The 14831-nt window shown below is 36.6% G+C and overlaps 1 protein-coding gene across 12 annotated transcripts in view; it reads right to left on the bottom strand.

Moving 5' to 3' along the window:
• Positions 1–14831, bottom strand: part of UBR5 (ubiquitin protein ligase E3 component n-recognin 5) — an 89352-nt gene that overhangs the window by 35510 nt on the left and 39011 nt on the right. For all 12 annotated transcript variants that reach the window (XM_056333688.1, XM_056333691.1, XM_056333690.1 and 9 more), the window contains 10 exons: positions 13114–13230; positions 12924–13034; positions 11973–12127; positions 9937–10054; positions 8894–9078; positions 7991–8100; positions 6323–6435; positions 1068–1211; positions 862–973; positions 502–656 (listed from right to left, as the gene is read on the bottom strand). In XM_056333688.1, coding sequence (XP_056189663.1) covers positions 502–656; positions 862–973; positions 1068–1211; positions 6323–6435; positions 7991–8100; positions 8894–9078; positions 9937–10054; positions 11973–12127; positions 12924–13034; positions 13114–13230 — 1320 coding nt within the window. The remainder of the gene's footprint in view (positions 1–501; positions 657–861; positions 974–1067; positions 1212–6322; positions 6436–7990; positions 8101–8893; positions 9079–9936; positions 10055–11972; positions 12128–12923; positions 13035–13113; positions 13231–14831) is intronic.

The following is a 14831-nucleotide window of genomic DNA, read 5'->3' as shown; positions in this document are numbered from 1 at the left end:
AGCCCTCCTCATGGATGCCTGCACAATGTAATCAAGCTGTATAATCACATAAAATAAGATAAAATAAGATACTTAACGTTGGATAGTAGAAAGAGTTGCGTAAAACCTTAATGTATCATTTTCAGTATCCAATACAGATTTATTTTTTTTGTTAACATATCCATTCTCACGAGCGGATTTTCATCTGATCTAATTCCAAAATATAGCTGGATAACAAGTTTACACTAACAGGAACTACTCTGCCAAGTTTTTTTTCATCCTTTTTTACTTTTCGTTCAAGGTAGAATTTGAGTAAGATTATAAAAAGTGCTTAAGCAAGTTAAGATTGCTATTCCTCTTGCACCTTCAAAATACTAATGGTAGCAACAAGTCTTTCACAACCTACTGGAAGAACTATTTCTTTGCCAGTCTTTGGAAAAGCCTTACAAAAGGCTGTACAATCCCATTCAAAGATGCTGGAAGTGCAGTGAAGTTAGATGATTGAGATACAAAACCACAAACCTGTCCAGCTGTAAAAATAGCAACACTTCTCTCATTCTGACCCAGGAATGCAATGCTGCTAGTAGGGAAATTATTCTCTTGTTCAGCCTTTCCTGTGGCAAGGTCAAATATGCAGTACCGAACCCAGTTGCCAGTTTTCAGAACAGCATGCACCCCTTCAAAGATACAGAAGAAAAAGGTTAATGTCTTTTACTGATGGCATCCAGTAAAAAGAACCTCTGACTATAGCACTTTTAAGGAATTACTAATATCAGCTGAAAGAACTGTACATATTAGTTTGACAGTAGTTGCTTTCCACTAGGAAGAGAGTGAGGTAATAAAGGATCCAACAGAGCATCTTGCAGTGTACGCCCTACTTACCTTTTGAATCTACATTTACTGCTAGGATCTCTGTTTTTTCAGGAATACACAGCTTTTTAGGTGTCCTTTGAAAACAGTCAGGAACTTTTGGAGTGCCACCAGTTTTTACAACCTGAAACGTATGTAAAAGTTTAAGATGCAATTAAGCATACAGTGCTGACATTTCAAAACACTGATAGTTCTCTTGATGTTTCACAAAGACATACCTGCAATTCATCTATTCTGAGCAGCCTACAGTCTTGGAGAAGAGAAGAAGGATCAGGATCTGAATTAGAAGCGCTCTGACAGTTTGCATTACTGGAGGTGCCTGGAAATTTCACAGCAACATAAGCACCGTCCACTTTTAGCACCTACAAGCAAAACACATTACAATCTTACCAAAAGCTTTGAACAGAAACTGTTTAGGTTGATTTGCTTCAAAATAAACCAGATCTTTATCAGGAAAAGAAAAAAGTTCAAAATAATTGGCAATTAAATTCTACAGCCCTTGGTCATCAGCCTTGCTCTTTTGCTAAAATTACTGAAATCTTAAAAACCTAGATTTCTTAACGGTGCCATAGGCATCCTGAATTACATCAAAGGTCCCTCCATTTCAGCATCCTATGTCCAAGACAAACCAACGCCGACTAGAGTAGCTCCTACTGATATTTCCCTGGTACCCTTCCAGCTTCCACCCACTACAAACAGCAGGACAACCTCACATTTAATAGCCTAGATAGACTCTTGTCTTACTCATTTGTCCAATCACTTTTGGAAATAAACACTATTCCTGTGGCAATGAGTTCTAAACATTAGCTAACAACTCAACACAAAAAAACCCCAACAAACCAAAATAAACCAAAACAAAACCAAAAAACCCCCACAAAAACCCAACTACACTGAGCCTCTTACTTCTTTAAGTGCCCGTCAGCTCTTGTACTTTTTTTTCTTCGGCCCCATCTAAGTTTTTAAAGCCTCTGTTGCAAAGTCTTAAGTGGTCACTCCTCAAGATGACTGTGCACAATGCAAAAATGAAGCGTTGGTTTAACGGGTCTACTACCTGTTCCTCACACTCGATAAAGTTCTCTGCTCAGTCCCTTAGGACCGAAGGATACAAACAAGGCTATCCAGACATATGCCATGACTTCATGGATCTGTGTCCCTCTCTGCCCCTCAAGGAAATGGAAGTTACTGAACCCCACACTGACAGAGGCATTTCCGAGACTGTAAGCCTCTCTCCAGATGCTGCTATTAGAACCATCAAAACAGGTTTCCTTGATACAGAAACATCCTATGCCACCACCGAACAGCAAGGCTCTTTGACTTTCCAAAAAGAAAACAAAGCTAAGAGGGAAGGGAGCAGAGGAAAGGATGGACAATGTTTTAATTTTGAGTAAAAATAAGATCTAGATCGCTGTATGCTCTCAGTCTTGATCAAAACCAGACACAAGCAACCACCAATCTTGATTAGGCCCTAACTTCTCAATAGTTTCTACACAGAAAGCACTTACAAAGCAGTATTAAAGATCTAGATGTAATCAACTTAATAAAAAAATCTCTCAAATTTTCAAGATATTGTAGGTAATAAAAATCCAGCCATTTCTATGTTTCCCAGTTGCTCTAGGGCTAGATGCAGCCTATCAACAATGCTAGAGAAAACAACAAATATGAAAGTCTTAGCTTTTTTTTTTTTTTGTAACAAAGATTACTGTGGATAGTCAGAGCACTTGCTCCCCATATGCTCACACTTCACTTTAACAGCAGAATTCCTAGTTCTAATAGTAGAGCATCACTGATGGCTGTAATACTACCACCCAAAAATTTCAAAATTCAGATCTAGTCAAAATATTCATGAATATTAACTTTGATTTAGACTATACAAATACAGATTTCTATTGAGACTTGCAAGACAACACTAGAAAAAATTGTGATTTGGTCAAAAAAAAATTAATCAAGGTACATTTAGATGTTTTTCAGGTAATCAGACTAACTTGTACGCCTGAAATCACATGCTGATGTTTCAACCACAGCTTTTAGTCTGACTACATGTAGAGTTTTATTTTTTTAATGACTGAATGTTGCTACAAAAACTGCAAATTTGGGCTGCTTGTGAAAACAGAAGATTCTAAATGGTCAGCGTCTAGGAGGGTGTATAAAATTTTGTTTATGAACTTTCAGATTTATAATCTAGCCAACAGGGGAAAGAAACACACCTTAAGAAAAGGTGAAATCCCCAAATATTTAACATATCCTGTCTCCATAACTGAAAGTTTTCTTCCACATGCTTTCTGTCTGCTCTTAGTGTTATCACCTACATCACTTTTTACTTATATCACTTTTTTTTTTGTGTTCAAAGAAATGCTGATAGTTTTTAAGGTGCTGGAACTCTGGTGACTCTTTCAGAGTCCGCACGCCAAATACTATTTTATTTCCCATTCTGTGGTTGGAGAAGAAAATCATGTATCTTAAAAACTGGAAAATATTTTTATTAAGATGTGGTTGAGAAGAAATTCAGCTCTTCAAAGGGTAACTAAAATGCAGGTCTTCAGTTAAAGAGTTACTACTATAGTTATTGGCTATAGTAGTTACACAGAAAAAAAATAAAACTATCCATTGATGTAACAAGCAACTAGGAGCTTGACTGAAACATTTGATTGCAATTGTACACGGAAAGCTCCAAAGCACAGATGTGGTATAATGGCCTGGCACTCAACAAGATAAATAAACATCAACATCAAGCTTAAGTGACTGAATGAAATAATACAATGCAAAGTACAAGTTAAGGAACAAACTACTCAATCCAAATTTATGTTTCACAAAACCACTAGTACTTGATAAGCTTTCTGGGCACACAAACTGAAAAAGTGGCAACACACAGAAGTCTCACCCCAATTGAGGATAACCTTGATGAACAGTTTGGGGAGGCCTTGGACATTGCTAACGGAAAGCCTCAGACCAAAACAAACCATGGCTGCCAGAGAAAAAAGCACCTTCAACCCAGGTTCCCTACCCTTTTGTTCTAACAGTGGTTCCAGATACCATCTAAGCCACTCCAGAAGAGGAGATCCCGAAGCTAATGTGGGTAAGCAGAGTATCCCAAGTTGCACGGGGTGGGCAAAACCAGCTTCTAACCATCTGATGTGAGTGAGCAGTAACAAAGGGTTATTTCAGCCTGTATCTCTTCTAAACTACACTGAAAGAAGACTGTGAGATTTCTCACCAATGCAGACAACAGAAGAGACAAGTGCCAGGCTTACTCATTCCATCAGGTAGATAATCTTACAGTCATTACCTCTCCTTCATCTAATGATGGACTTAAACTGAAATAAGGTTGGAAGATAACATATTCCAAGGAGAAAGACTACAAAGTCCAAGGGTGCAAGTAGATTTACGCTTTCTTAATTTCTTCCAAGACTGCCCACCCAAAGTAAGAACTTTCCCACTCTTGCCACACCCCCTGGTCATTTGTTGCTGCGGCACCATATGCAATCCACATTTACAAAGTAGCATGGTAAAAGGCTGGTTGTATGATCTACTGCTATCAGAATAATTACAGTCATCTTAGATCTCAGCACTCAGGGGTGGACTGCTAGTCTATCAAGATCAGTAAGAGCCTGGAGAGAAACAGGCATGTTAGAACTTGACACCATCTACCTGCCCACCGTTCCAAGGACAGAACGTAACAGTGGTCTTTGAAGGATTTTAACCAAGCAATTTTTGGAGACGTCAAAGTTGTTGTGTACATCCAAAAGTACAGGAACACATCTTTTGAAAAACAAAATTATTTCAGGAACACAGGCTGAGCATCAGTAAATCTGGGCCCCTATGCCATTTCTAAATTGCACCCCCTGAAGCCCAAGTGAACAATTATTTTTTTGTGTGTAAAACAAAGAATTATCTATTTAAAAGGTGGCAAACATTTTGATAGAAACTCATGGCTATCACTTTATTAATCTCATTCTAAAGAATGTAAATGTTCAAAACTTCAGATGCTCTTACAGGTAAAAGGATAGAAACCAGGTTTTTGTTCCTCTTACTACAGAAATAAATCATTATGTAAGGCAAGATTTTTGTCTTCACAGATCAACTCTAAAGATAAAGTGTTACAAAACTGTAAGAGGAAAAAAGTGAACAACCATAAACATCACTGCAAAAGGACAGCATGCTTTACGAAGAAGAGAAAAAAGCATCTTTGCCATAAATGACTGATACAGAATAGACTCAGCACCAATAACTCTATTCAGAAGACAGCCCACTGACTGGTTTTAGCACCTCAGTGAAAATACCAAATACAAAAATTAAGGCTTTTCTCTATTTATTATAGCAGTTCTTCTTGATGCAGTGTGAAAAGACAGACACCTTCACAACTGTATATATACACAGTAAAACAGTCTCTGTCCTGAACATCTTTGGATCTAAAACAGGAAGGACAGAGAAGGACAATAGGGGCTTTCCCAAAGCTCATATGACATGCAAACAATGGTTTCAGCAACTTCAACTAGATCTTGAAACCTCATTTATAGAAACTGAAGTGTTTCCATGAATTAAGTTGCTCCATACTCCCTTTTGCAAAAATGACCTGAACTTGATAATCAAAACTCATTGTGGGTCTCCTTCTTTCCAAGATACCATTCAAGGCAAATCTTCCACTCCTGCACAAGTAAACCCACTAGGTTGTAACCATTAGGTTAGAAGGAAAACAACTCTGACTAATTCCAACTGCCTTCTGTTGGACTGTTCCTCTTCTGGTAACTGGTTTGGTTTTTTTTTCTATGAATCAAGTAGAAAGCAATTCAACCTTTTCATTTTGTGGAAAACCTTTACCTGTTGCTCTTATTTTTGAAAAGCATAGAGACAGAGAACTGTCTAGATGACCTAATCCCTCCTAACATCACACAACAATGTGAAAGAAGAAATGCACCATTTTCTTCTACAGCACTCTTAGTCAGAGCAAACATTTACTAGAGAGAAAATGAACAACTTACAAGGACCAAACAGATTTTTTGCAGTAATAAATCAAACAACTTTGGAGTTGTATTAATGAAGCATGTCATTTCTAATCAAAACATTTCTGTTCTCTGGTTGCCACAACATTAGATTCACCCGAACATTCAGCTGATGTGTATGTAGAAGTCAGTCAACACATGTAACTCTTCCGAATCCCATTGGACATGTGGGAGCTATTGCTCAACTCACCAAAAATAATCTCCCAGATAAAACCACATCTGCTTTTCTTAATACTGTGGTTCAACCTTAAGTACCAGAATGTTATTTTTTAAGATTCATCACGTTGTATTCGCAACACATTCAGTCTGTTACTACCACTGTGTTAAGGACAAATAAAAACGCAACAGAAGTCATACTAGTCAGAAACATTCTCAAGCATCCCCAAAACCATGACTCTTAATAGTCAGCTTATCTAAAAGAAAAACTTTTTTTCTTCCCTCCCCAAAGTTGGTGGGACAGTGTACTTCAGACAAACCTTGCCAACAGGAACATTCTTAACATCTTCCACGAACACAACTTCCCTCAGAGACCACTGCTCTTCATTCACTTTCTCCTCCTCTTTTGGGGCAGGAGTAGATCGTCGTCGCTCTGTGACAAAAAAGTTATCATCAAAAAAAAGGACCTGAAATATTTAATCAAAGCATCAAAATGCAATGTTCAGTAAACACCAAACCTTTCCCACCAGAAAGATTATCAACAATCAACAAGAGGTTAACAAGAATCTGACTTTAAAAAAGTCAGAGCTACCCAACAGCATACCATACCACCTTCATGTTTTTTCTATGAAATTAGCACTCATAAAGCCTATCTGATCAACAAAGCAATTTTTAGGGACATTTGAGCAAAATAATTACAATACAAGAAATTGTTTTGGCAGGGCTCAGATAGCCATGCTGTAAGTACAAAGGCTGACATTGTATGACCCCTCATTCAGCCCTGCTACAAGTACTTTTTATCACCCTTATGAAAAGTCTGCTTGCCCACTACATACAGATTTTTTGGTAAACATCTAGAAGAGTAGCAAATGAGACAGAAAATAGCTATATGGGCTAATAGTAATTGCAATACAGTTAGATTCGCTGCAAAGACGTTATCTGAATCGTTACTATAGTACATTCAGGATCAAATCTAAATACATAATATGGCTAAATTAACACTGACAAGAACCTTTAATGTCCTGAACTGAGTATATAGTATAAATAATAATACCAACATATTTAAAGAAAGAAGCAGAGAACTGCTAAGCTAACTGTGAAGTTAACTTCAAGCAGTTAAAAATCTCAAGAAAAATTACAGTCAGTAAGAAATTACAGTTGAAAAAACTGCAAAAGAGAAGAAATAAGTAGCAAAAGATTCTACTAGTAAAAGTAGACAGTAGTGCAGACTGGAGCATACAGGATTCTCACTCACTGAATGAGGCCATCTAATTCTCTAGACACTTCTTAAAACTGCAGTATGTGAACAATTAGAAGAAACAGGAGTGGAGAAGAGATTTCTTCAAATGATGGCATTGTAATTAACCCTTTATGAATGCATGGGGTTTAAACACAGAAAAAATGCTTAAGAGGTCAGTTACATGAATTTTCATGCAGCCTTTTAGGTTTGTAAGTACAACTTGTACTACAAAGCTTCTCTCACTGCTTTTGTATGTTAATATTAAGAACGTCTAGTTTTAGACATTTAATATAATAGATCATGAACTACTGCTTTATGCTCTGAAGTTCAACTGCAAGGAAGCTGTGCGACAACAGCTTAATCTTAAAAGGAATTTTCCAAAACAACTTCAACTTCTGGTCTGTAATGAAACTCGCTGTCACGCTGCAATTAAACATAAACAACTTTATCTTCAGACTCCCTCTTGTTCACCTCCTGAAAGATACTTTTAATTCTGAGAACTGTGATATGCTTGCACAGATTTACCTTACAGCAAGTAGTCACTGCTTATACTAATACATTTTAAATGTAACACTGACAATTCACTGCTTATCTGAAGACTATTACAAAAGCCTTTACATATATTGAAGTTCAGACTGAAAGACGGAAACAGATTCTGAAGTTAGTAGAGAATCTTTCTAAGAACTGCCTTCTACAAAAACTTAATTACACAAATATTTCAGCTTACTATGAGCTACACATTACTTACTATATGGCATTGATGCACTGCTTGCTATTGAAGATGCATCACTACAAGTGGAAGCTGGGGATGGTGGAGGACCCATCTCAGTTTTCACTGGTTCCTGTTTGCTTTCAGGTCTAGAACAAAAGGTATTACTTAGAATGAATAAAGAAAAAGGCAAAAATCTTTCTGTGACAATGGACAAAGTGTCAGTGTGTCCCAGTCATGTTCCTTTAATAATACTTTAATGAAGTAACTCCATACTTGCATACAACCATCCTAACTGACAAGGCTATACAACTGATGTTGGGAATGGTGCTATGCTGCTTAATCAGGGATTAGCTTTACAATATTAATTGAGCATAGATACAATATTACAGTAAACAAACATCCTTAGATGTACTTAATTTGGAAGGAAGAATTATTAGCTTTATACAGTAACCTGAAACTCTAAAACTGCTAAGCTGTCTCAAGTTTTTCTTGAAACTGCAAATACGTTTTAAAACATTTAAATGGCTATTGTCAACCCAACGCTATTTTTTTTCCCAAAAACTCTGGAGGGGCTGAAACAGCTGTCTCAGTGCCATGAAGAAGGGCCTGAAAACAGTTCCATAACAAAACCATTTTCAGTTATTCAAATATAACATCTTGGAAGCTTTGTGAAACACTACAAGATGGTCTTCATTTAATATTCCTTCTGCATTTCACATTTCCATAGTGGTTTCATGGCACTGAGATGCCTTTCCAGCCGCGAGCTTTTCTGCACATTTAGCAAAGTTTACAAGCAAGCTAGAATCTTATAAAGATGGCAAAAATTTCAAACTGATAAAAACCTGACCTTCCTCCTTTTCAATTTTTAATCAATCACCAACTCAAGAGATCAGCAAATAAATGTTTTGTGTGTATTTCATGCATGTTCTCAACACTTACTTTGCCTCAGTAGTTTTGCTAGCTTTCTCCATGTTTTTCAAGCTCTCGGGTGACCGAAGCTGAAACCGACAGCTGTCATTCATGTTCCAAACAGATTCCATTAACACACCCACTTTAGGAATTCCAGCACTGATTGAAAAAGCAACTGCTCCAGCATGATAGAGGGGGTTATTTCTTAAACACACCTACAGACAGAAATATTTATTTCTATGAGAACAATGGATTATACCAATGGAAATCATATATGCATGCATTTTCTTGGTGACACATGCAATAGTCAAAAAAACAAGAAAACGTATGGAACTAGATGAAGAGGAAAGTCAGCATGATGTACTATACACACTTTGCTAGGAAAAAAAGGGGCTGTTGTGGAATTCACAGCTGAAAGCAACAGCTTTAGCAGTGAAACTGTTTAATATATAGTATTTAGCTGCTCAACCACAAAAGTACAAAGCACAAATTCAGTACAAAGATTTATTCCTGAACCGATCAGAATGGATTGGGAACCAAAAGAAACATGCTCCCTGGGAAGGAGCTGTTTTGTCTCATACTAGTTCTAATACTAATTCACAAAAAGAATCTTACACCTCTGTATCAGCTATTAACCTTTTCCGTAAAGAGGCTTCAAACCAAAAGGCCTATCCCACTGCATAAATAAATCAAACCCAGACTTTAATATTGCAGGCACTTAAATGCCAAATCATTTACAAAGCTATGTACCCTATTCAGAATCGCATTTCTATACTTACTTTCTCTCAAATACAGAATCGGTAGGTAAGTTAAAACAGAAATACTTTGTATGAGTACAGCTTGTTCCTCCATGTTTGCAGCAATAACCACACTTGTGAAACATCACCACTGCTAACAGGGCACATCAATTTACAGTCATAAAATTAAAATACGGTATTTTAATTCCATATTATTGATACAACTTTTGTGCATAACAATAACAGAACCTAATTTATTTTGGTTTTTTTTTAAGTGCAGACTGTAAGCTCATCACATAGCACTGTAAAAATGACACTTGTGACAGTTGCACTTGCCTGGGTTCCAACGGTTATGTTTGGCATAGAGGAGATACCAGCACTAGACTTCGGCTTTTTATTTTTTGCTCTAGCCTTTTCTAGCATTTTTTTCCTTTGGCTGAAAGGAACTACACCCCTGTGGAAAAAAAAGGCATCTTGTTTTAAAAACAGGCTATGAAAGAAATGCTTTTTTTATAACTTTGAACAGTTTATTCCTTCTGCTTAATGTAGTCATGATCAAACATGCAAGTCTGTGCCACCTTCTCCAAAATCTCAAACCACTGTAGAAATGACATTTTTTCTATATTCAGTCCCACTTCCCAAATCTCAAATGGTCAATTTATTAGGAGGAGGAGGAAGAGGGAGAGCATCTAAAATATGTCATGCCAAATGGCATTCCTCCTTGTCCAACATGCTGCTGGCTCTGTATTGCTCCAGTCACAGCTTTCAGGTTGCAGATTATCCCCTCTGAACTCGAGAATATTTTTCCCATGAGTGGTGATAATTTCCAGAACTTTCAGTCATTAAGGAACAGGATAAACTTTTTTTTTATTTTTAAATTCCAAAAGCTTCACGTTCTCTCTGGGGACATGGTTGAAGGAGTCTAGGACTCTTACAACAGACTTAAGCTGCAAAAAGGTGAAAAAAGAACATTTCTTTTGTAATTGGATCCATTCAGTTTAGCTGAAAATAACACCTACGTACACAGTTAAGCATGCTTATTATTTTGACACTTCATGTTTTAGTCAGTGGCCTATACAGTTAGATGCTTTTATTTGAAAGTCTCCTTCATATTAAGTAAACCATGAAAAGCATTGGTCCTGTGCAACACTGGAAACTGAAATCCTGTCTAGTGTACTGTACTACAGACCACTGTACCTAAGGATTATCAATAGTAACAGGAACGTCTGTCTACACCAAACTGTGCTGCTGACATTTAACCTCTCTCAGAAAGGACATGTTGGTTAATAAATACATTACTTTCAAAGATTACATATAAATGCTAATAAGCCTTTTTATATATTGCACCAATTCTAAAATTAGTAAAGATGGCAGGTTCTAGTAGCCAGGTATCTCCAATGTTATGGCTTATTAGTTTCCATACTAAGACTAATCACTCTATGTGTCACGGTATGTCACCTGTGACATAACAAAACGGCCAAGAATCTGAGCGCTGTAATTTTGAGATTTGGGACTAAAATAAAATATATCTGTGTAAGTTTACAAGCCTAGTTACAATTGTACTTAAATATTTTTCAGAGTTATTAGAATTTAATGAGAAAGCTGTTTCACAGAACCAATTTTCAATGCTCCAATTTCCAACTCATCATCAAGTATTTAACTTGAGTTTTGGGCCTGATGTATAATGCAGTGACTACTGACACACTAACAAAAATAATGCATACTGACAAAGCATTAGTAATATTCAATGAATTCACTCAAATCAGAAATTAATTTCAGAGCTCTTTTGGGAGTGTTACTTTTGAGGGTTTGGTGAGGGGGTCTGTGTTTTTTAAACATAGGCTTCTTAATTATCAGATTGTTAGCTAAAATATTTTAATTAACATTTCATATTTTACAATGTTTAGAAGTGTTATATTTTAACAAGCTCCAGAGGGAGCATCTGATGTTATTTCTCTTCTTTAAGATCTGGACCACAAACTAATAGACCAAATTTTCTAACAGAGCCTAACAGAGTAATATGGACATCATACATGGGCAAGTTTGTTCTGTATTTATAATCTGAAAAAGGCCTGAAAGGCATAAAAAAAGTTATTCTCTGATACTGTGTAGTACTGATATACCTGAATGCTAAAGCATTTATACAGACCTCCTAAAAGAATAACCTTACTCTCTTAAAGATGTTATAATTGGATCCAAAAGCTTTAGGCATTAAAGAGAATAAATATACTTTTAAAAGGGAACCTAAGCTCAAGTGCAGAGTTACAGAACTCAGAACAACTGTGGATCGGTAGTTTTGCAATGTTTCTCGGAGCCAAGCATGTGAAGATAGTGGATCTGCACTGATGTACATAAACACACTATTTACTTACCACCAATATAAGTTGTTCTCTAGTTGAGCACACGTATACAGAGCACAGCAATGTAAAGAAACAATTCTTTCTCCCTGAAGCTCTGAGTATGTCTGTGCAGTGTGTTCTAATTTAGAAGCTACGGAGCTCAAAGTTTCATCTACCCATGTAGCAACCTAAGGGAGAAGAAATCAACAGAGAAGGTATGGGGAGAAAAAAGGAAAGAAAAGTTGCACCTTAGTTGCACCCTTTAATGTAATATTTACTGGTTTTGAAAGAAAAAACACCACCACCAAAACAAACAAAAAAAACAACCACAGAACAAAAAACCAATGATTCCCTTTGGGATTTTATCTCCTACCACCTTTTCTTTCCCCAGAGAAGAGCTTTTCAGGATTTTTTTTCCCCCATCTATTTTCAGTCCCCAACAAAACAAAAGAAGTTAAAAAAAAAAACAAAAAACAACAGAAGTGTCATTAACAGTACTTCAAAAAGTGCACATACTTTACCAAATCAGTTTCAAGTTTACTCTTAACTGGACAGAAAAGTGTATTTAGATAGCTTGCTTTACAGCACTGGAAGCTTCACAGCCCTTTAGTTCTTCTAGTAAATATATACAGAACATTAAGGATCTTCTCTATGCTTAAACCAGTGTCAGTTTCTACTGTTACAGCAAAAAGCCAAGTATTTCAGATAATCAGGTAAAACATAGATCTTTTCACTGTTTCAGCTGTAAATCAGCCAGATTGCAAAAAGGTTAAAAATAAAATAAAATAAAATAAATTTTTTACAAAACACCAGCTGGGTTTCTGTTCTTTTTTTACATCTGTATAGAGGAAAAGTAGAATGAACAAATGAGTTAAGTACTTTCTACTACTGATGAAGCTGAAGAATCAACTTGTCTGTAATATACTACAATTAACTGAGCAAATCCATCTTTGCCAAACTCAGCAACCAGCACACATCTCATACCTTGTTATTTTCAGTGGCAACAGTTGCTCTAATACTATTTGCAGAAAGGAGCACTATCTTTTCATTGGTTAATCCCAAGAACATGGCTCGTGGATGATGTAGCGAAGGATTCTTTGGAAACAAAAAAATATTTCAGATATTCAAAGCATATAAATCATAGCGAAGGCAAGCATTTAAAGATGTAGAGTACCTGTGCATTTCTGTAAGGCTCTGATTCACTCCACTTCCATTGATAGAGTTCTCCTTTACTGCTAACAGCCACGAGCTCAGAATACAGAGCTCCAATAGAAATAAACTTTGTTCCATCCTACAAATACAGAAATATGAAGTCTAAGAAAGCAATATTATAAATACATATGTATCAATACATAAATGCAAAAAAAAAAAAAATCAAGTTTTTTTCAGCACTGCCATGAACGTTGAACTTGAAAATACAGATATAACCAGCTTGTCTCAAGCTCAGCATGCTCACACACACACACACACACAAAGAGTGCATTATTGCTTCTGACAGAGTGAGGTAAGAAATAAATAAATATTATTTTCCTGAAGTGTAGCAATAATATATACACGGCATTTAACTTGGACAGTTTATTAACAGCTCCCACAATATTTTAAGAACACAACACTACTCATAGAATTAAAACCAGGAAGGTCTCTTGACATCTGACAAAGTTTCCCTCCAAAATTCTGGTGTTTTGAAATGAACAAAAACCAAACATAATTCCATTATTCCATTCCTACATATACTCATAAAGGTATCTTCCAACTACCCAAGAAATCAATTATCAAATTCACTGCCTCAGCAATGAAGCAATTCTTATCTTTCACTTCTGAAGGCAAACAACTACAAGATTAATTTTAAAAAAAAACTCCAACAAAACCTCATCATGCTACATGACATATTAATGCAGCTGTATGACCTGATAACGCTGGAAAAGCTTCTAATTATGGGTTATTCTTCCCGCCTCCCCCTGCCCCTTCTCCTTTTTAACATTTTACCAAAACTCATATGGCATCTCTCTGCTACTCTGATCCTACAACTTTTCTCAATTGCTTCACCCTGGCCCTCACAGGCCTGTTTTCCCCCCTCTTAGATTTGGTTGTGTATCAATGTTGCAGCAACTACAGAACAGTTACACTCTCACTTTTCCCAATCTCATATACCATCTGACCACTTCCCCCTTGCATTGTAATCCATCTCAAACTACAGACCTTTTTTTTCAGTGACTTCACAAAACATTTGCTTCTGTTTACTGCAAAACATTTGTAAGGCCCATTCATCCACTGCTCCTCACCAAGTGCAGCTATAGGACACCCATGCTCTTTCTAAACTTGTTACTGGTAACAACTAAAAGTTCACTTAAGTGAGAACACAGCTTTTAAAGAACTAAAAAACAAATACTACAAAATCAAATGCTGTCTTCTATAGCTACAAATCTGAAAGACAGGTAGGTACACGACAACTGGTCTCTGTAGCAGACATCTCCCAGACCAGTATCTCCAGCTTCCTCTCAGAATAGAATATGCCACATTTGACCAATTCAACCATTGGAGGGGAAACTGAATTCTCTCTCAGACCATTAAAGCCCACCAGCCAGTACATATACCTGTTCCTAAAATTAGGAGCTTTTTTTTTCAGCTACAGAAGCTTAGAAGGGGCAACATTTTAGTTTCATATATCTGGATCCACGCTATTTTTTTACTATTTTCATGCCCAGAAGTGCACACTTCAAAAGGTGTGAGTGTGTCCTTGAGTAACACAGGATTCAGTACATCTCTTACCAATAGCTCAAAATGTTTTAACAGTATTTTGGGAAAGAAGAGAACGAAGGCAGCAGGAAGGGACAGAAGCAATCACAAGTAATTCTCTTTTATACACTGATAATGGAATGTAGGATTACTTAA

Source organism: Falco biarmicus, chromosome 3, assembly GCF_023638135.1.
Source record: "Falco biarmicus isolate bFalBia1 chromosome 3, bFalBia1.pri, whole genome shotgun sequence".
Lineage (NCBI taxonomy): Eukaryota > Metazoa > Chordata > Aves > Falconiformes > Falconidae > Falco > Falco biarmicus.
The sequence above is the reverse complement of the archived record's forward strand: the minus strand, read 5'-3'. Positions and strand labels throughout refer to the sequence as shown.